The 22,842-nt window shown below is 40.5% G+C and overlaps 2 protein-coding genes and 1 long non-coding RNA gene across 3 annotated transcripts; 2 read left to right on the forward strand and 1 right to left on the reverse strand.

The window, feature by feature from the left end:
- Positions 1 to 1,673: 1,673 nt before the first annotated feature.
- Positions 1,674 to 2,160, reverse strand: LOC122658726. The gene is made up of 2 exons (XR_006332485.1): positions 2,018 to 2,160; positions 1,674 to 1,844 (listed from the first exon to the last, which is right to left on the reverse strand). It is a non-coding gene; the product is annotated as an uncharacterized LOC122658726 (long non-coding RNA).
- Positions 1,713 to 18,887, forward strand: LOC122658725 (auxin response factor 19-like). The gene is made up of 14 exons (XM_043853814.1): positions 1,713 to 1,855; positions 2,033 to 2,145; positions 3,641 to 3,739; positions 3,838 to 3,894; positions 4,344 to 4,499; positions 4,587 to 4,671; positions 4,873 to 4,963; positions 5,106 to 5,270; positions 5,443 to 5,565; positions 15,083 to 15,158; positions 15,318 to 15,456; positions 15,763 to 17,702; positions 17,803 to 17,993; positions 18,553 to 18,887. The coding sequence occupies exons 1-14, from the start codon at positions 1,801 to 1,803 to the stop codon at positions 18,752 to 18,754; spliced, it is 3,492 nt and encodes a 1,163-aa protein (XP_043709749.1). The 5' UTR covers positions 1,713 to 1,800; the 3' UTR covers positions 18,755 to 18,887.
- A 3,129-nt stretch (positions 18,888 to 22,016) lies between these two features.
- Positions 22,017 to 22,508, forward strand: LOC122659368. Its single transcript, XM_043854481.1, has one exon. The coding sequence runs from the start codon at positions 22,017 to 22,019 to the stop codon at positions 22,506 to 22,508; it is 492 nt and encodes a 163-aa protein (XP_043710416.1).
- Positions 22,509 to 22,842: the final 334 nt, after the last annotated feature.

Here is a 22,842-nt window from a genome sequence, read left to right on the forward strand (position 1 = left end):
CTAAGCCTGCTCCTGTAGCTAAAGCATCATTGCATGTTCTCTAAAAGAAACTCTTGACTTTTGGTAGGGTTTGAATCACCCATATACGGTTCCAGAATCAACTCGGTTCTAGGTTTAGCAGGACCGCTTGGAGATGATTGCAGACCCAAATGGAAGCCCTTAATTAGAGTCATCTAGTAGCTATCAATTAAAAGAAAGAAAAAAAAAAGTTAATAGTTTCACTTTATATTTTTTTGGGAAAAGAATATGCACCCAAATTGCAGTATGAAGAATCGTTATTTCCTCCAATTCCTCCAATTCCTTACATAGGAGGGGAATGACCACCCTACCCCCTGCCTGAACACACTGACCAAGGTGGGGTAGGGTGGTCATTTTCGCTCTTATGTGAGGAATTGGAGGAAATTGGAACGGACAGCGAATTGGAGATGATAAGTATTCTAGTATGAACGCCCTCCATAGTCTCTCTCCTCCCCTTTATTGGTGGGGCGTGTAGACATCACAGACGATCCCTTGCCCAACTTTTTATTGTTTTTTTTTGGTAAAAGAAAGAAAGAGTAAGCTTTGGAAGACGAAATGGACAATATGCTTGACCTTGAAATTATAAACTAACCATTGTTTGATTAGAAGGAAAGGGTTTTACCAAAAAAAAAAGATTAAAAGGAAAGAGTATTTCAAATTTACCCAAAAAAAAAAACTATTTTTTGAAAAATGAAATAAGTAATTTGCTTGAATGGGATTAAGTAATTTAACCATGGTTATCGTTAGGATTTCCTAAGGAAGACAAAGAAATAAGGGTAAATTATAGATCACCCCCTGGTTTTCAATCGAAACTTAGATTAACCCCTAGTTTTTGAAAAACCTATCATCCTCTAGTTTAGACCCTAAATTGGCAGATTAGTCCTTAACGTTAGTTTTATGTTGTTAAGTGATATGATCTTGATCAATGTTGAAGATGAAGGAAGGGTAGTATTATAAATGTAATTTTAATGTTTTATTGCAAGGGTTAAATAGTCCTTTCATACTAATAACTAACAATAGACTAACACCGTTACTGTAGAGGGAAACATTTGAGATTTTTAAAAAAATCAGGAGGTAATCTGAGTTTCGATTAAAAAATCAGGGGTGATCTGTAATTTTTCCAAGAAATAACCTTAGTGACACTCCAAACCAGTCACCACAACTCCACATGGGTTTGCCTTTAGACTTTAGTAGTAGTAGTGGAAACGCTGAAGTGTGTATGTCTGAAGAAGGGTGAAAAGAGGGAAACGATCTGTCTGGGTTGTTGGGCGAGAGAGGGGGCAGTGCTGAGGCATTTGGTCTGCGAAGAACTTAGCAAACCTTCCGTTTTTTCAGTTCCTCAGGTCTTTCTCTTGTCGGCGACTTTTCCGGCCTCGTGTACCAACGCTTCTCGTTCCTGTCGTCTTCTCTTGCCGGCCTTCTTTTCTCTTCTCCTACTTCCGGCTGTTCGCCGGAAAATTTCAACCTAAGAGTTATAGAGCTGTTCTTTTTTCATTTTTAATCTGATTAGGTTGCCTTTGCTCTCAAGTGTGGCGGAGAAATCGATGATTTGAGGTGTTTTGCTCTTCGAAGATTGATCTTGCGATCTGGTTCTCTCTGAAATTTCTAATCTCAGCTGGAGAGAACTGCTTTGAGTTGTTGTTGTGAGCTTGTGTTTTCCGTTCTGTTCCTTGAAAGTTCCAAATTAATTCCTTTGTTCTGTGAAAAATGATCAGTTGAAGTTTTCAAACTTATTCAGCTAAGTGAGACGTAAGGGAGGGAGAGATTGTCGGAATCCTTACAATGAAGGCGCCGGCGAATAGTGCAGCGGCGCCGGCGACTGCCAACTCTTGCGAAGGTCTGTCTTGAAAAACCATTATGATTAAATTTCTGATTTTCTTCGAAATATTTCATTGGAATATTTCTTTTTATTCCGCTTTTGCTGTCCATATATTGACATTTTCTTCCTCCCCCCCCCAAAAAAAAAATGATGTTTATACTCTATGATTTGATCTGTTACCACATGTTATTGCAGGAGAGAGAAAGAGCATCAACCCTGAGCTATGGCACGCGTGTGCGGGACCGCTCGTCACGTTGCCGCCGGTCGGGAGCCTCGTGGTGTACTTTCCTCAGGGTCACAGCGAGCAGGTTAGGGTTTCTGCTCCCATGATGCGTCTTGTTGGTGAAACTTCTTGTTGACTTTTGAGTTAAAGAATGGTGGTCGGAGGAGGAAAACTTCAGAAACTTACTAATTAATTTTTTGAAACTGATTGTCTACCAAAAAAAAAAAATTTTTGAAACTGATACTCTTCCTGTTCCGCATTCTGGAAGAAAAATAATAATAACAACAACAGATAAATGTATTAAACAAAAAACAGAGGAAATTGAACAATGTGCTAGCGTGCGCACTGGGTGCAGAAAGTCGTGGAGGTTCTGAACATTTTCGCCATCTACGTGGGTTGTTAAAAAATGGGCCAAAGAAGTAATTTTTTGTTCGGTGGTATGTGCTATTATGCGCCATAGTGGTGAAGGGTGTTGGTGTTGCTTGTGGTACTTTTTTTAAATCTGAAATTACCGTTCTGCCCTTACTTTGAGGTTTTGGTGATTACCTCATCTAATGTAGAATTAACATAAAATAAGCCTAATCTGGAATTTATTTTTGTTATTCATTTTACTTTTTCTTTTAATTTTTGTTGTCCAAAAGTTTTCCATCTTTCTTTTGTTTTTATTATGAATTATTTGGTGTGTATTTTTTTAATCTACCCTTGAATGTTTGTTTCAACCAAATGAAATTACATTGAAGTATTTTTTTTTCCTTTTTTTTTTTTGATGAATGATGGTTATGTAGAACACTTGCAGTAATTCATTGCAAGTTATTTCCTTTTGGTTATTTTGTATGACACCCGTTTTATTGTTCTTCATCTTCATTAATTATTAATGCAATTTAAAATTTGGGCAAAAGCACTCTGTCTGGCAGCGTGGTTCATGCGTCCAGACACAGGATGGGGCTAAATGACCGCCCTGCCCCTCATGAAAGGCTGAAATCCCTCCCTTGTTGATGCTTCTACGTGCACTCCCATTGGTCCCGTGCTGCCTTAGGGTCCACTCTCCTGGACAGGAAACTCTTCCCCTTAGAATTTACTTTGAAATGTTGAAGAAACTACCTGGATTTATCCTTTTCTATTGTTAGTTGTTCCCAATGGAAAATGGAAAGTAATTGTTGAAAGATTTGAATATTTTGCTTGAGTATTTATCCTTTAATATTACGTAAAATGTCTATTTATCAGAAATTGAGAAGTTTAAGTTGTTAGTGTGTTTCATTACTGTCAGTACACTTTTTTGAACATGATATATAACCGTTCTATTCCTCTTATAGATGGAGGCAGAACACTTTGATACTATCACTTGTTTGGATCATACAAGCTTATTTTATTCTGTTGATCTAGCTATTGGTTTGGCCTCTGAAATATGTTGAGATGAAAGCATAGGTTGGAAAAAAGGAAACTTGAGAAGCATTGTTGGAATTCTTGTTGTTTTTCAAATACACGAGTCATTGGTTATAAAAGAATTGGAATTATCCATGATTTTTTGTTTTAGAATCATTTATTGTGGTGCTCTAATGAAAAGGCCAATCTATTTTCAGGTTGCAGCATCCATGCAGAAGGATATAGATACACACATCCCAAACTACCCGAATCTGCCTCCAAAGCTGATATGCCTCCTGCATAATGTTACACTGCATGTATGAAAACTAACTTTTTTATGTTCATCTTTTTTGTTCCTTGTGAATGGATGTATTTTGATATCAATTATATTATTTTGTTGTATTGAATTTTCTAGGCTGATCCAGAATCAGATGAAGTTTATGCCCAGATGACACTACAGCCTGTTTCCTCTGTAAGTATATCCTGCCAAATTGTTTGAGGATAGTTATTATTAACCAGGACTATTTTTAGGTATTCCCCATGCATTTATTAATTTGCTTGCATATATTCTCGTGGTTGAAAATAGTAAAGAAAATTAAAGAAAACAATTAAGATAAATTATCAACCATAAAGAGACGGAGTACATCTTTGCAAAAAAATTATTTTGAGGTTCTGCCTGGGACAAAGAAAGAAGGTAACAATGCAATTAAGAATATCCAGAAAGAACTGCTACTGCTATTGCATGTTTCTGTTCTCATGGGTTCAGCACTTTTCAGGATATAATCAGTTAAAACCAACTAGATGTGATAACAATGCTCTTGTTCTTTTATGTCGTTGAGACCTTGTTTTCTGATTCCAAGTTCCTGTCTATGCCTGTTAACCTTTTAAATTCATCAATTCCTTTCTTCTTTTTGGATGAAGTACGACAAGGAGTCATTACTGGCTTCGGATCTTGCACTTAAACAAAATAAACCACAAACAGAGTTCTTCTGCAAGACTTTGACTGCAAGTGATACAAGCACTCATGGAGGTTTCTCTGTGCCCCGTCGTGCAGCAGAGAAGATTTTTCCCCCTCTTGTGAGTAAATTCCCCTATCCAAGGTATTTTCTGCATGAGTTTTAAAGTTGTAGCAGGTTCTTATTCATTCTTTTGTCATATATGTAGGATTTCTCTCAGCAGCCACCCGCTCAAGAATTAAGAGCCAGAGACTTGCATGATAATGTATGGACATTCCGGCATATTTTCAGAGGTAAGCTGGTTTTATGGCTTTGTAGGTCATTGATTTGTACGGTTCTGTTTCATTTTTTTTTTTAATTTATTAAGCTGGTTTTATGGTTACATTTTCTTTCTGTTCGCCTTTATTATGTGGGTAAACCTGAACATTTCGCCTGGATAATGGTTGCTCATGATTAATATCTGTTTTAAAAAATATATTTCTTTTGGTACCCAGGCCAACCCAGAAGGCACTTGCTCACAACAGGTTGGAGTCTATTTGTAAGTGGAAAGAGGCTCTTTGCCGGTGATTCTGTCTTATTTATTAGGTAATCAATGTTCAATAATAGAAAATTTTTGTTTTTATCTCTTGCCTTGTTGATTCTTGTTATGAGTTTCCAGTTAATTTTGCTTTTCTAAAGCCAGCTAAATTCTTTGGATGAACTTTTGCATTGTTGCTGTTGTGAGCAGAGATGAAAAGCAGCAGCTTCTCTTGGGTATTAGGCGGGCTAATAGGCAACCTGCTATTATATCGTCATCAGTATTATCAAGTGATAGTATGCATATTGGCATCCTAGCAGCTGCCGCCCACGCTGCTGCAAACCACAGCCTATTTACTGTGTTTTACAATCCACGGTAATATGCTTATATTATCTTGGTCTGAACTAGTTTTAGAATTTAATTATTTAGCTTTGTCATTTTCTTCAAATCACTATACTGTGGAACCATATATTAGATTAGCTAAGTTCATTCTGAACTGAAATCTTCATCTGATCAGTCTATCTGAAAATAATCCTTTTTTCTGCAGAGCTAGTCCATCAGAATTTGTGATTCCTTTAGCCAAGTACTATAAGGCTGTCTATAGCAACCAAATATCCCTGGGTATGCGATTTCGGATGATGTTTGAAACTGAAGAGTCAGGCACCCGAAGGTGATTTTATTATTACTTATTTTTCTCAATTGATCATTACTATAATGCAAGTCATCCACGTGGCATTATTAATTAGGTAGAAAAAGCAAACAAGTTTTAAAAACATGGAATACCAATGTTGTGTCTTGTTCTACGACGAACTTACAACATGCTAAAGTTACTGTAAGATCTAAATTTTTGGTACAACAGGCTCAAGATACTGTAAGTTTTAAATTTTTGGTCAGTATTCTGTTGACAAATCCCAACAGTGTTTATTATTTTTTTAAATTTTCTTGGGCTAAGCTTTCAAATAGTAGTGCAAACTTTTACACCACACCCACTACAATAAAGGTTTTCTCAGGATTTGATAATAAAAAGAAATTATGATGAGAATGTCCCAAGTGAAAGATGTGTCAGCAAAATACCAGGTTTCTTTACCTTAAAAGGAAAAAAACCAAAAAAAAAAAGTAACAGATTTCGGCTTTAGAATTTCCTTAAATCTGAATAAGATGGTATTGCTCATTTCATGTGAAGGTCAGTCCCCATACATGCCTTTTAAGAATTGAAGGTTTCCCTCACCCTCATTTTTTATCCCAAAGAAAAAAGAATTCACCCTCATTAAGTCTTATCCAAGTCAACTTGATTTTAATTTTTTTGCGTAGTCACGGTGCCTAGGCGACAAGGCGCCCTAGTATTTTTTTTATTTTTATATATCTATTATATCTAGTATAGCAATGATATAATTATGCTCAATTGCTTATATGATACATCAAGAATCAACACTTTAAGCCACATCAAAAGACAAGAATCAACATAAAAACCATATCAATGCAAAATGATATAATTATGCTATATTGCTAGTAATGTCCTAAAATGAGAAAAATCAACAAATAATGAACTGAGTATAGGATATAAAGAAGCATATTTATCAAAAAACAAAGCAATATACTAAAAAGCATAATTACATATAATTAGGAAGTGGAATTATAAAACATGTAAATATGTAATAGAGAGGTAACTAATCATAATCGAAGTACAGATGCAGAAAAATAAACCAATAGAATCATAATCACAAAACTACAAATCCCGTTTCAATTAGATCCTAGGTTTAGGAAATAAGAAGGGAGAAGGAAGAGATTGGAGGAGGAAGAAGATAGCAAGAGGAGAGAGAAAAGAGAAGAAAGTGTTTGGGCTGTAATCGATTGTGTTTGGAGAGACTTCTCCATTCACCATATATTCATTAATCACAATTAATATGGAATTACATCCACCTCCCTAGGGAGGTAAAAGGGAAATAAAGAAATAAAGAAGAATTACATAATAAGGCAACTAGTGATAGAACTAGTTCCTAAACTACCCCTATTACATGACTTCTAGCACTCCCCCTCAAGTTGGAGAATATATATCATGCATTCCCAGCTTGCTTAGGAAGGAACTAAACTGAGGAGAGCCAAGAGCTTTGGTGAAGATATCTGCCAACTGATCACCAGTCTTCACAAAAGGAGTACAAATACAGCTAGAGTCTAACTTCTCCTTGATGAAATGCCTATCAATCTCAATGTACTTAGTCTGGTCATGTTGCACAGGGTTGTGGGCAATACTGATGGCAGCCTTGTTGTCACAGTACAGTCTCATGGGCCCTTCAGCGTCAAACCCCAGTTCTTGAACAAGTCTTTTCAACCAGATGAGCTCACACACTCCATGTGCCATAGCTTTAAATTCTGCCTCGACACTAGATCTGGCCACAACATGCTGTTTCTTACTCCTCCATGTGACTAAGTTACCTCCCACAAAGGTACAATAGCCGGAGGTAGATCTCCTGTCTGTAATGGAACCAACCAATCGGCATTTGTGAAACCTTCCACTCTCAAGTGGTTGTGCTTGGCATACAACAGTCCTTTCCCTGGAGAGGACTTCAAATACCTTAGAATGCGATACACAGCATCCAAATGGCCACTCTTGGGAGCATGCATGAATTGACTGATAACTCCCACTGCATAAGAGATATCTGGCCAAGTCATAGAGAGATAGATAAGTTTCCCCACTAGCCTTTGATACTTCCTTGCATCAACAAGAGAGGGACCACAATCCTCTCTTAGTTTGTGATTCTGCTCAATAGGAGAGCTAGCTGGTTTGCAGCCTAACATCCCTGTCTCTGTCAACAGGTCAAGAATAAACCTCCTCTGACATATGTTGATCCCTTTCTTGGTCCTTGATACTTCTATTCCTAAGAAGTACTTCAAGGGACCCAGATCTTTGATCTCAAATTGTTGTGCCAGGTAGCTCTTCAATTTACCTATCTCAGGTGTATCATCTCCGATGACCACGATATCATCAACATAGACAATGAGAGCTGTGATAGTACCATTACTCCGCTTGGTAAAGAGAGTATGATCAGCTTGGCTCTGGGAATATCCATTCTTCAGAATGGCCTGTCGAAAGCGCTCAAACCATGCCTTTGGTGATTGTTTGAGACCATATAGAGCCTTCTTAAGGAGACACACTTTCCCTTCAGCTGAGGGCATCGTGAAGCCTGGTGGAGTTTGCATGTACACTTCCTCTTCCAAATCACCATGAAGGAAGGCATTCTTCACATCCAACTGATATAAAGGCCAATCTTTGTTGGTTGCTAAGGATAAAAGAACTCTTATGGAGTTATGCTTGGCCACAGGGGCAAATGTCTCCTGGTAATCAATTCCATAGACTTGGCTGTACCCCTTGGCTACCAACCATGCTTTGTATCTCTCAATACTACCATCGGATTTATACTTGATTGTGTAGACCCATCTGCATCCAACTGGGACACGTCCCTTGGGAAGGTCAACAAGTTGCCAAGTACCATTCTTCTCAAGTGCCATCATCTCCTCAGACATGGCTTGGCTCCACTTTGGGTCAGACATAGCATCAATGACATTCTTGGGAATGGAAGCAGTAGAGAGAGCAGTAATAAAGGCAAGGCCTGTAGGAGAAATTGCATCATAGGAAACAAACTGGGATATAGGATTAGTACAAGTTCTTTTCCCTTTCCTAATAGCAATAGGAAGATCCAAATCAGATGGGGGAGAAGAAATGTCACCTGATTGAGGAGGATGAATCTCAGGATGTGGATCTGGATCTGAAGAGAACTCTTGGTAGATCATCTTTCTCGTATTATGCAAGCTTTCACCTTTTTTGTATGTAAGGTGGTAATCCTTCTCCTTGCCAAAACCACTTTCAACAACCAAATCTGTATTCCCCCCTGGTTGATCATTAATCTCAACCACATCTACAGTCCTGTGTTTTCCAATGTCAAGTAGAAAAGGAGATGTAGATAGAGGAGAAAGGAAGAAATCATCAGTAGCCTGTTCACTCCCACAATTCTGAGAAGGAACAAAGAAAGGGACAGATTCAAGGAAGGTAACATCCTTGGAAATGAAACTTCGGCGGGAAGAAGGATGATAACACCTGTACCCCTTGGTAGTAGAAGAGTATCCAAGAAAGAGACACTTAAGAGCTTTGGGATCAAGTTTAGTGCGAGCAGATTTGTTAACATGCACATAACAAACACAACTAAAGACTCTAGGAGGAAGAGAAAAGACAGAGGCCTTAGGAGATAAGATGTCCAAGGGAGATTTGTAGTTAAGACACTTGGTAGGCATACGATTGATGAGAAAGGAGGCGGTTAGAAGAGCCGCAGACCAGAAGGTCTTGGGGACACGCATGCCCAGCAAGAGACTACGGGTGACCTCTAGGAGATGGCGATTTTTCCTCTCAGCAACCCCATTTTGTTGGGGGCGTGTCAACACACACTAGCTGATGGATAATGCCATGAGTAGTAAAGAAGGCTTGAAGGCCACCAAACATGTACTCTCCCCCTTTATCAGAACGCACAATTTTGATGCGGGTCTCAAATTGGGTAAGAATCATTTGGTAAAAATTCTGAAAGGCATCACAAACATCATTCTTATGCTTCAAAAGTACAGTCCATGTGGCACGGGAAAAATCATCAATAAATGACACAAAGTGACGATAGCCAAATAAAGAAGTAGTAGGGGAAGGACCCCACACATCAGTATGCACAATATGAAAAGGAGCAACAATTCTATTACCATGATAAGGATATGAAGACCTACAATGTTTGACAAACATACAGGTTTCACATTGAAAAACATGAGAAGAGGCAATAGATGAAAATAAGTGAGGCAACTGTTTCCTCATTACAACAAAAGATGGATGGCCAAGACGGCGATGCCATAACATAACAGAATCCACAGAACTACTATCGTTTCGGCCACACACATAGGAATGAACTGTGGGCAAAAACGGATAAAAAAAGTAGAGGCCTTTCTCCTCACGTCCACTACTAATAATCCTCTTCGTCACCAAATCCTAAAAAAGACAGTGAGAAGGAAAAAATGTGACACAGCAGTTGAGAAATTTAGTCAGGTGACTCACAGATAGAAGATTCAGAGTAAGGTTAGGGACATGAAGAACAGAAGAAAGTGAAATAGATGATGTCATAGGGATATTACCCTTACCAGATATGGAGGAAAGGGAGCCATCAGCTACCCTAACCTTGTCCTTACTAGAACAAATGGTATAGGAATCATAATAATGAGGTGGTCCGTGGCGCCTGAGTCAATGACCCAAGACTGGGCGGCAGTGGAAGCTGAGGTGGAGACCTCCAAAGCTGAGGATGATGAGGATCCAGCCATACTAGATGTAGAAGATGTGCTCAATTGTGACGCAACTCTGCAAACCACTGCATCCATAAAGGTGGAGTCATCCTGTGGGGCATCAGCATCAGTCGCCGCTGCGGAATGAGCCCGAGCTCCCCCTCTACAGCCACCACGACCACGCATACCAGGAGGACGACCATGGAGAGACCAACACCTATCCTTAGTGTGTCCAGTGCGACCACAATGATCACATTTAAATCTGTCTCGCCCAACTCCACTGGCACCAACCGTCTCCACAGTACTAGCTTCCTCACGGTTAGGCCCTGGGCCTCTACCACCTCCACGGGTGTCTCGAACAGAACTAGAATTGAGGGTTGACCTCTCAGATGGTGCTGGTGGTGGTGCCATAGTAAGTCGTCTGGTCTCTTCACTCTGTAAGTAACTACAAACTTCACTAAGAGAGGGAAAGGGAGACCGGCCCAACAACTGGAGTCTAACTGGCTCATAGTCACAAGTCAAACCACTAAGCAAAGAGAAGACACACTCTTTTTCAAGAGTCAGATACACCTTGGCTTCATCCTCTAGGTTGGTCAAATGAAGGTCTCTGTAATGATCATACTCTTCCATAAGACTAAGGAACGCACTGTAGTACTCAGAAATAGTGTTGTCACCCTGTTTCAATGAGTGGATTCGTTGATGGAGCTGATAGACCTTGGCAGTGTCACCCACTCTGTCAAAGGCCACAGAGACACTGTCCCAAATAGCTTTGGCGGTTTCTTTCCTTATAAATCTTCTCCCAATCTCGAGTTTCATGGAGAAGATCAACCAAGTCATAATAGTAGAATTTTCGGTCTCTCATTTATCAAAGGCTGGTGAACCAGCTGTGGGAGCCTTGATAGCACATGTTATATATCCAAGCTTTCCCTTACTCCTGAGAGAAAGTCTCACAGAGTGTGACCAATCCAGGTAATTAGTACCATCAAGTTTCACAAAAGAAATCTGTTGATGAGTACTCTCATAAGCCAACTGAGGGACAACAGTGGGAGGCTGAGAATCAGCAGTACCAAGCACAGATGTATCCGAATCACCCATGATGGATACCAACAATAAACAATAGCACCAAAGGCAAGTGGGGAGTGCACACTCAACCCAAACAAGCAAGAAGTCCTACAAACAGCCTAGGATAGCACACTGCCGAAGCAGTCCTAGCAGCAAATGTCTAAGAGGACTTAAATCAAACACTTCAAGTGCATTAAAACATCAGGCCTCACACTCTTCAAAGAGTGAGAACAGCTTACACAAGCTCCAAGATGTAGTCATAATCACCTCTCAACCAAACAAGAAGCCCAATATATCCTGTAAGAACAAAAGAAATACAGCAGTATCGGGTTTACCTGGGCAGCAAAGAATCACCACAAAACTGAGTACTGCTCAAAGGAAAGTCTCATCCATCAATGGGAAACACAAAGGCCAGAAATAGGACCCCTATACGATCCTAGTGGGCTGCTCCAACAGCCAAACCCATGCTGAAATGGAGCTGAGACATAGTTTAAACCTGCAACTGGCGGAAATCTGGGCAGAATAGGAGTCCAACGAAACTGAGTTATGCTTCAGCAGTGCCTTCATCCATCAAGGAAGCACACATGGAGCATAGAAAGGACCCTTGTACGATCCTATTGAACTATTCCAAGCTCCAAAAAACTGCCGAGAAATAGAAGGACATGGCCTGCAAGAAGCAGCTGGCGGAAACCTTCAATACAGCTTCAATGGAGCTTCACAGTGGTTCGAAGACCATCTTCAATCACCTAAATAGATTGTAGAAGACCTATTTCATATCTCTTCAGCAAGAGGTTTACATAGGAACCTCTTCCTTGAGATCCTTTGAGTTCTAGGATCTCAAAGAGAGGGAAAAGAATAAGGAAAGGAAGATGATAGGACTCTCAAACCTAAATCTCTGATACCAAGTTAGATCCTAGGTTTAGGAAATAAGAAGAGAGGAGGAAGAGATTGGAGGAGGAAGAAGATAGCAAGAGGAGAGAGAAGAGAGAAGAAAGTGTTTGGGCTGTAATCGATTGTGTTTGGAGAGACTTCTCCATTCACCATATATTCATTAATCACAACTAATATGGAATTACATCCACCTCCCTACGGAGGTAAAAGGAAAATAAAGAAATAAAGAAGAATTACATAATAAGGCAACTAGTGATAGAACTAGTTCCTAAACTACCCCTATTACATGACTTCTAAAAGTTTCAAGTTTCAATAGATGCTGCAAACAGTTTCTACATCTAAATGGTTGGAATACACCTATCAGCACAAAATCCATAAGATTGTCAAACGTTCTGCCTGGCAATAGAATCACATAAATTCATGTAAACAGACCAAAAATATGTTGCTTTCCAATAGAAAGAATAAGTTGAATAACAGTATAACACAGAACACTTGACCTATGGTTACACCCATAACTATAGATGGTAATAGCTTAACAGGAAAAAGTAAAATTCAAAATTGCCAAAACCAAGTCAGCTTGCCAACTCCCAATCCTCTCCAAACACGCACACACAAAACTAAACCTATGACAACAAACAGTAAATAATTAATAATTGTAGAAAATAGAAGAAGAAAAATAGAAAAATAATAGGGTGAAAGAACAGAATCAAAGAGAGTGAAAGTGGAAGAAGCATGGGAAAAGAAAACAGCAGCAGCAGCAGCAGCAGAAGAAAAAGAAAAGGGAAAACAGAATCAGAGAAGAAGGAGAACAGGATGAGGAAGAATAAAAGGGAAATAAAAATCGGAGAGGAGAGTAAGAAGTAAGGGCTTCAAGCCTTTATTTGTTTGCGCTTATCATGGACGATTTAACTAGAGACATCCAAGATGAGGTTCCTTGGTGTATGGTTTTTGCTGATGATATTGTTTTGGTGGATGAGACAAAAGCAAGGATTAATGCCAAGTTGGAGTTTTGGAGATCAACCTTGGAATTAAAAGGTTTTAAGATAAGTAGAACGAAGACGGATTATACAGTGTGAAACTAAAGTTACACTAGGACGGGATAATGAGGTGGTGAAAATTGATGAGAGGGAGATTTTGCAAAGTGATTATTTTAGGTATCTAGATTCAGTTATAAATAAAGAAGGTGACATAAAGGATGATGTTTCACAGAGAATTAAAATTGGATGGATGAAGTGGAGAGGTGTGTCTGGAGCATTGTGTGATCGACATATTCCTTTAAAACTTAAGGAGAATTTTATAGGACAGTCATACGACCGACTATGATGTATGGTGCAGAATGTTGGGCAATTAAGAAGCATCATATAGATAAATTCAATGTAGTTGAGATGAGGATGTTGAGATGGATGAGTGGCAAAACTAGGATAAAATAAGTAATGGTCATATTAGAGCTGATTTGGGAGTAGCTCTGATACATGATAAGCTACGAGAAAGTCGATTGAGGTGGCATGGCCATGGTCAACGGAGGCCTTTGGATGATCTAATATGGACGAGTGATTTGATTCAAATTGAAGGAACTAAAAGGGCCAGGGGTGAACCTAAAATGACTCTAGGAGAAGTTGTGAGGAAAGACAAGTCATAGTTTAGGCCTTGTATCAAGTATGACCTCGAATGGAGCTGATTGGAGGGCAACGATCCATGTAGCTGATCCCATTTAGTTGGGATTAAGCTTGTTGTAGAGTAAGGAGTAGAATAAAAAGGGGGAAAAGAAGAAGGTGGGGAAAACAGAATCGAAGGAGAAGAAAAGAGAAAGAAAAAGGAAAAAAAAAAGAATCGAATGAGGAAGAAGGAAGACAAAGGAGAAGGAGAACATGACGAAGCAGGAAAAAAAAACATATCTTACCAGAAATGGAGCCACTGGAGCTTGGGTTCGTGGAAGGAACTAATGCCGGAGCTGGAGCCAAGGAGCTTATCTAGGGTTTCATGGAGTTGCTAAGTAGGAGATGTTGAGGGGTTTCATGGAGTCTTTTGATTGTATTTGTTTTAAGTGATTCTATGCAACGACAATATATAAAACTCATGTACACAACAACAACAAAACTTAGCCTTATCTTAACTTAATGGGGTCGGTTACATGGATCCAAACAAACAAAGTAGGTAAAACTGGGATCTAGACAAAAAAAAGAGAAATGAAGAGATGGAAAGAGGGTTGGGAAATGAGATGAGAAGTGAAAAATGGAAAATGACGAATGAACGTTGGGAAGTGAAAGATAAAAGTGTCAGATAAAGTAAGAGGAAGAGGCATAGCCTAGCAAGGTAGGAGAATCTCAGCTAGATAGGGTCTGCTACATGGATCCTTGCCCTCCAATAGGCTCTATCTGAGGTCATACATGGTACAAGACCTAGACTGTGCATGCCCTTCCTCACAGCTTCTCCAATGGTCATTTTAGGCCTGCCCCTCGCTCTTTTAGCTCCTTCAATCGGAATCATATCACTCTTTACTGGGGCGTCCCTAGGCTTCCGTTGAACATTACCATACCACCTCAAACGACTCTCTCGGAGCCTGCCCATGTTCGATTTACAGGAATTATATAAGAAATGGAATAAAACATAAAAATTAATAATAATAATAATTATTATAATGATGATGATGATGATGGTAATAAATGATTCCATTTCCATGTAACGCAGTATATGAAACTTATGTACACAAACCATAGAAATTATAAGAAATGGATAAAATGTTAAAAAATAGCAATATAAACAATACAACGTGTTGATACAAAGGCAACAGCTCACCTTAACTTAAAAGTAGTGCTCGGATGCCTTGACAACTATGGTTTTTTGCGCTGGTTTTTTTGATAATGAAGATACAAAAAAATATCTTGTTGACATTTGGAGTACTTAAGGATTCTTGTCTCTATCTTCTGCAGGTATATGGGTACAATAACAGGCATCAGTGATCTTGATCCAGTAAGGTGGAAGGACTCCCAATGGCGTAATTTGCAGGTAATTTGGTGATCTCTTTTTAAGGTTCTGCCAATATAGTAATTTTTTTTTTTTTTCTTTCGAATTTTTTATGTCAGCCATAATCATGTGACTTGTACATTAAATTTTCTCACATTTGGTGAAAATTTTCAATCATCATCGTGTTATCTCCTTGCATAGGTTGGCTGGGATGAGTCCACAGCGGGGGAAAGGCGCAACCGGGTCTCACTATGGGAGATAGAACCTGTTGTGGCTCCATTTTTCATTTGTCCCCCACCTTTTTTCAGATCCAAGCGCCCAAGGCAGCCAGGAATGCCAGGTAATCTGTAGTTCAAATTATTAGTTCTTTGAGAGAGAGGATCAACCAGTAGATCTCCTGGGATAAAAATTGGATGATCCTAGTGCGGAAAAAAGTTTGAATGTCAGGATGCTTTGCTTTGCTCTCTCTGATTAATTACTGACATTGAAGATAAATATAGAGAGTCCTAATCTACCTGAATGTCCATAAAAGCTTTCCTTTTCCAACTATCAGAAGCAGTAGTCTGTTTGATGCAATTATGCTGTCATAGCATGTGAATTTTGTTTGCAGATATCTAAATGATGACAATTAAGATTGCCTTTGCAGATGATGAGTTCGATCTAGAGAACCTTTCCAAGAGAACAATGCCTTGGCTTGGTGATGATATCTGCATAAAGGATCCACAGTTCCAGAATGCTGTAATGCCAGGCCTGAGCTTAGTCCAGTGGATGAATATGCAACAAAATCCTTTCCTCAGTAGCTCGACCTTGCAACCCGACTGCATGCGTACTCTAACTGGACCTGTTCTCCAGAACCTTTCTTCAGCAGATCTTTCTCATCAGTTGGGCCTGCCAGGAACACAGATCTTGCAGCCAAACAACTTACAATTTAATGTCCAGAGACTGCCACAACAAGCACCACCGCTTGACACGCTGACAAAGTTACCAACCACATTGAGCCAATTAGACTCAGTTATGCGACCACAGCAGCAGCTGGAAGACATCAACCAGCAGCGTAGACTAAACTTAATTAATCAAGCATTTCCTCCTAATCAAACTCCAGCACAATTACTACAGTCTCCAGTTTTGATGCAGAGCCACAATCTTCATCAGCAACAACCACATATCCAAAACCATCAACTTAATGCAAACCTTCCTCAGATACCCCAGCAGCAGCAACAATGGCGGCAGCAGCAGTTGCAACAGCAACAACCACCACCACCACTACAACCACAACAGCAACAGCAGCAACAGCAACAGCAACAGCAACAGAAACAGCAGCAGCAGCTGCAGCTGCAGCAATTTACTAGTCAAAACCAGCAGCAGAATCATATGGAAGCTCAACTCTCACAAGTTAACCAACAGTTACAGATGTCAGAACATCAGATTCAATTGCAACTGATTTCTCAGAAGCTTCAGCAGCAACATCAGTCACTCATGTTGCAGCAATCTATGCAACAACAGCATCCACAGCTGGTCCAACTCCAAGAGCAGCAGAGGCAGCTGTTGGAAGTGCCTCAATTGTCAACTGTGTCTACCTCGAGCTTGCATTCTCAGCCGCAAATGATCCCCCAGCACATGACAAATAAACGGCAACCAGGTGTTCAGATCTCTCCTTCAACCCAGCAGATTCAACCACCAACAAAGCTTCAGCAGCAGCAACCAGGCATGCTGGCACAGTTGCCTGGACAGATGGTACTTCCTTCAGCCTCAACAGAAAATCTTCTCTCAACTGCAGGCAGTTTACTGACAGCCACTGGAGGTGGAGTACAGTCAGGTCTTAATGATGACATTCCATCTTGTTCCACATCCCCTTCAACAAACAACTGTTCCAATGTAGCCCTGCCAGTCACATGCAGTAAAACCCAACGCAGCCCAGCATTGCCAGAGCAAATGGCTCAATCTGCTGCAACACTCTTGAATCCTGGTATTTTGGAAGCCATGTCAGCAGCTTCTAACTTAGTGAAGGAGTTGCAGCAGAAGCCTGATATCAAGCCTTCTGCATCAGTGTTGCCCGTATCTAAGAGTCAGGCTCAAGGTGTTTTTGCCCCACAAATGTATGTTAATGCTGCAGCCCAGATTGATTACTTGGACTCATCGTCTTCAGCAACGTCAGTTTGCCTTTCTCAGAATGATGGGCCTTTACAGCAGAACTTCCAATTGTCGTCTTTCAATCCCCAGTCAGCATTGTTCAGGGACACAAGTCAGGATGGGGAAGTTCAGGCAGATCCAAGGAATAATGTTCTGTTTGGCGTGAGCATTGATGGTCCAATGGGAATGCCTTTGACTCCTGATCCTTTGCTAGTGAAGGGCCTAGAATCTGGAAAGGATTTCCCAAATCATCTTTCCTCAGATGGCATGCTTTCCAACTATGGAAACTCCAAAGATACTCAGCAGGAACTGTCGTCCTCAATTGTTTCTCAATCACTTGGGGTTCCAGATATACCATTTAATTCAATTGATTCTACCATCAATGACAGTGGCTTCTTAGGCAGAGGTCCATGGGCTCCGCCACCTCAATTCCAGCGGATGCGAACGTTCACCAAGGTTGATGTTTTCGCAATACTTGCCAATACATGGTGCTATTTGTTTTTATCATTTCCCTTATAACTCACCGGAGCCTGACCTAATTATTCCTTATGTGCAGGTTTACAAGCGTGGAGCTGTTGGACGATCGATTGATATTAGCCGCTATTCAGGCTATGAAGATTTGAAACAAGATTTGGCTCGTAGATTTGGCATAGAAGGACAGCTTGAGGATCGACAGAGAATTGGGTGGAAACTGGTCTATGTAGACCATGAGAATGATGTTCTGCTAGTTGGGGACGATCCTTGGGAGTAAGCTCTCTCTGTCTCTCTCTCTCTCTCTCACACACACACACATGTGCATACTTTTGACATAATGAATTCCTTTTCATGTTTTACTCCAATAATGGCATCCTTCTTTCGAAAGTTCTTATGGCAATGTTTTGAGGCCTCACCTCACTAGAATTGAATCTTGTGCCTATTTATTGATCATGTTAAGCTTACCATTTTACCTCTTTATGTAATGCCTCTCTTGCTTTGTCCTCACACACTTTGGGACTGACCAGTGAGAATAGCTAGTTTTGACATTCCCAAACATTGTTCACTTGAGTCTCCATATAGGAACTCCTCTCTTGCAGGGCTTCAAATCTGTGCTAGTGATCTTCTAGAAGATGGGGACACTTGCTGAGGAAATTGACGTGTCTTCTCAGTGTCAATTGCCTCATTCATTGAGCGCCAGCCACCCCCTACCTCCCCCGCCCAAAAAAAAAAAAAAAAAGCGAGGATGATCACTCATCACTGTAATTAAGTATTTTTAGATTAAATATGCTTGCCTCGACTTTGAATTTGTCACATTCTGGTGATTTTGCAGGGAGTTTGTTAGTTGTGTTCGTTGCATCAAGATATTGTCCCCTCAAGAAGTCCAGCAGATGAGCTTGGATGGAGATCTTGGGAATGGTGCCCTTCCAAATCAGGCCTGCAGCAGTTCAGATGGTGGAAATGCATGGAGAAATGGTAACTTGGACCAGAATTCTGGCAACCCTTCTGCGGGTGCAGGGTCATATGAACACTGAATTGTTGGTTGGAACCTACCTGGATGATAAGAATAAGGAGTGTGTGTGTATGACAATGCAATCATTATGGGTGACCAGCCGGATAACTGTTATGTAGGTTGCACCCATTGGCTGATTTTTCACCTCAGAGCCCTTCAGTTCAGTGTGAAGTGGTTTGGGGAAGCAGCAAACAGTTTGTGAAGTAATCATCAATCATCAGTCTGTAAAGAAGTCCCTTGTGCGCTGCAGTGGCCCTTGATTAGTTCCAAAAGGATAAAAAATTGAAAGAAGCATAGGTGCAGTTGCAGAACAGCTGTGATATATTAGTAATTCAAGTAGCCCAAGTTTTTATTGAGGTTCTGCTATAGTTTTGAGAGTTTTCGGTAGCTTGTAAAGTGTCCTTGTAGCAGTTCAGTTAATGACAGTTATAGCTAGTTCTGGTTGTAAGATCAAAATTTTCCCCTTCCAGAAGTATTGCAGGAAAGCAGCCGTAGTGCAAAAAAATTTGCATTGCTTGGTTTCTATTGTTTATAAATGTTTAGAAATAGAAATGTTCTCTTCTTCCTCCATTCTGTGAAATGCTTTCATAAGTTCCAGACAAATGAACGAACGTAGGAGAGCGGGGAAATGATCATGTTCATTTTATTGATTAGTTTGGGAATTTTTGGGTCCCGTTTGATTTCTAATGTGCTAACACTTTTGCAACCAAAATTTGGTTAAGTTTAGGGTGCATGTGCAGTGCTCCAACCCCCCTCCCCGGACCTTTATCCCCTGAGGTTCGCTGATCAGTACGGTTGTGCGGTTCCTCTCATAGGGGGGGCTGAAATAAACAATCCACCCCCTGACCGAACACACTGCCCGGGTGGGGTCCACACCCTTTTATTAGAGGCACTAGAGAACCATACCGGGCAGGGGAACCGTAGGTGATAAAAATTCCCTCCCCCCCCCCCCCCCCTCCACAAAAAAAAAATTGTTTTTACATGGAAGTAAATTTCGTTACCCTAAAAAAATGAAAAATTTTCCTATTAAAGCCATAGTTGGAAAACTAGGTTTTTTTTTTTTTTTGACTTGACTCTTCTTCAAAACCAGGTGAGCCAAACCTGGTTATGGTGAGTCTTGTATTTTTTTTTTTGTAGTTTTTAATTATATAATACAATGGCATGAATTAAAATAAGCTCAATTAAAGGTGCAGGAAAAGTGCAAGGAGTTGGTCTTACAAAGATCGAACAGCCAAGGAGTAGAATGAGGTCAGGAAGTCCTTCCTACTAAGGAGATTGCCTTTCAGGCCAAGGAGTCAGCCACGTTGTTAATCTCCCTGGAAATATGAAAAAAATTACAAGTTCTAATGTGGGTCATTAGAACTTTGATGTCTGAAATCGTTGGAAGGACATCAAGTGGGGGATGATTATCAGTGGTGATGTAATTAATCACTTCCAAGCTATTTGACTCTACTCTAACGCATTCAATAATCTCAAATATGCACGTTGGGTTATTGGGCTTCATTAATATATGTTTGCTTCATTTGGCCCATAAGGTATTATTTCACTGCAGGTTAAGTCAGAGTATAACTGACCTTACACATTGTGGGAGTGTGATTAGGATCAGGGAGAATATTATATATTCAACCCTAAGGTCTCCACAACCGTCACTTGCTAATTTGAATTCCAACTCACGGGAGAGCAAAAGAGAAAGCCTGTGGAAGGCTAAAGGGAAGGGAAAAGCTTGAGGATCGACTTCAGTTATCAACCAAAAAGGTATGTCATGTTCTCCCTTAATATTGATGCATTCCAAATCTATATGGGCATGAGATTGATTGATTTGGGTGTTTAAATCCCTACAAGTGGTATCAAAGCCAACCCATATGGATCTGGAATCCATGTTCTTGCTTGAAATGGAATTTTTTTTTTTAAGGATTTCGGGTTTCGGATCGACCTTGTACGGTTGCTGCCGGTGGTGTCCAACCACCAAAAATTTAAAATTTTTATATGAAATGGAAGAGGAGGTCGAGGCGATCATGGCCATGTAAGCCGTTTCACCGAAATCATCTCCATGCGCTCGGCACGCGCCGCTGAAAAAAGCGCGTGCATCTCACTCGCCTAATTTCTAGTTTAAAAAAAAAAAAAAAACAATTGGTGAGACAGCGGCAGACGATTCATCGCCGGGTCGACTCGGTAGGGTTTTCGAGTCAACCTGGTGAGCTGGCAGGTCATGACTCAGTTAGACCCAGCCCGACCCAAGTGGGCCAGACCCAGGTAGGCCAGACTAAGCCCGACCCAGGTGGGCCAGACTAAGCCCGACCCAAATGGGATAGACCGAACCCGACCCAGATGGGTCAGGTCAGATCCGATCCAAGTGGGCCGACCCGGATCCAAGGCCCAAGTGGGCAACCCGACCTGAGGAATACGGGTTGACCCGGATCCGAGACCCAAGATCGGATGGGAGGGCCACCCGACCTGGTTTTTTACCCAAAAAGTAACCCGACTTGGTCATACCGGTCCGGTCCAACCCGGTTCAGACCGGTCTGTTACCTGGGTTTGACCTTCGCGTGGGAGAGCTTTTGACATCGGGGTTTCTTCCGCTGTGTCTACTTTTTCGAGAGCTACACAGTGGTATGGCTCACTTGCTTACCAATCATGGGACCTACAGTGAGCTTTTTAGTGTGTTTTGCAATTCTTGAAAGCATGTGTTCCTGCATTCCTGATTCCCTGTTGATCATAGACAAACATATGCAACATATGCCATAATGCAATGTAGAACAACAATAATTTTTTATAGAATTGTTGTGTGTGATAAGGTTTATGTATTGAATTGTTTTTAATCTATAAACAAATATCCCATAGCTGCATCATGAGTTGTTGGGTACTCTAATAAGGTCAGATAGAATCCACTAAAGTGGTAAAATCTGATTTTATTATAATACCCCTAACTTAAGGTTCATTTTCAAGGCAGCAAAGAATGGTGATGCTCACCCAAAGGTAGCACCATCCAAGACCAAAAATAATAGACACACATATAGGGAGAAACTGACCTAGGAATTATTGTTTACCCAAAGGTGACAATTCTATCAAAGGTTAGTGTTGTCCCGCAATAACTGCAAAGTTTTGAGTGGACCAGTACATTTCAAAACCCAAAGGCTAGAGATGTAGATTCTGTTGACACTCTCGGTTATGTGCTGGTACACTAGTTAATATAACCAGTATAAGTTAGTGGTATTTAAATACCTGGTATTTTGTATTCTATTCTTCTATGATAGATATGTGATTCTATGATATCCCTATGGCAGATGTCTCTAGGTCATGGTTTATTGGACATTCCCAAGCTCTCTGGTGAAAATTATAGAAGTTGGAATGAGGATTTGGAGGTCTATCTTTGCCTTAGGGACCTAGATCTTTGTCTGAGAGAACCTAAGCCTGCAGATCTCACCCCAGCTAGTACTCAGGCTGAGAAGACTGAACTTGAGAAGTGGGAAACTGCAAATATGAAGTGCCTACAAGTTATAAAGCATGCTATCCCAGAAACAATGAAAGATAGCATCACTATGAAGGCAATTGCTACTGAGTACTTCGAGGCTATTAGGGTAAAATTTGAATCTTCCAAGAAAGCTCAATTAGGTGACTTGATGAGCAAGCTGACCACTGCCAAATTTGATGGAAATGGCAGTACCAGGGAACACCTTCTGGGACTTGTTGCCTTAGGAAACAAGATTACGGAGTTGGAAATTAACTTTGATGACGACTTCCTAGTGACTATAGCACTCAACTCACTTCCAGGGTAGTATAACCACCTTCATGGCACCTACAATGCCTTGAAGGATAAATGGAGTATGGATGAGTTGATCACCATAGTTGGGCAGGAAGAGGCAAGAATGAACAGGGACAGGATTGAGAGTGCTAATCTCACACAGGGTAAGGGGTCCTCATCTGGAGGACCTCACAGAAATCACAGAAGGCTTTCCAAGAGAGGTAGATTTACACCGTATCGGATTGGGAGGAATCACACTAAGCAGGGTAACAGAGGGCAGTAGGGCAACAAAGACAACACAGGGCAGAAAGATTCAAACAGTGTTGATTGTTTCTGGTGCAAAAAGAAGGGGCACATGAAGAAGGACT

The sequence above is a fragment of the Telopea speciosissima genome, chromosome 4 (assembly GCF_018873765.1).
Source record: "Telopea speciosissima isolate NSW1024214 ecotype Mountain lineage chromosome 4, Tspe_v1, whole genome shotgun sequence".
NCBI lineage: Eukaryota > Viridiplantae > Streptophyta > Magnoliopsida > Proteales > Proteaceae > Telopea > Telopea speciosissima.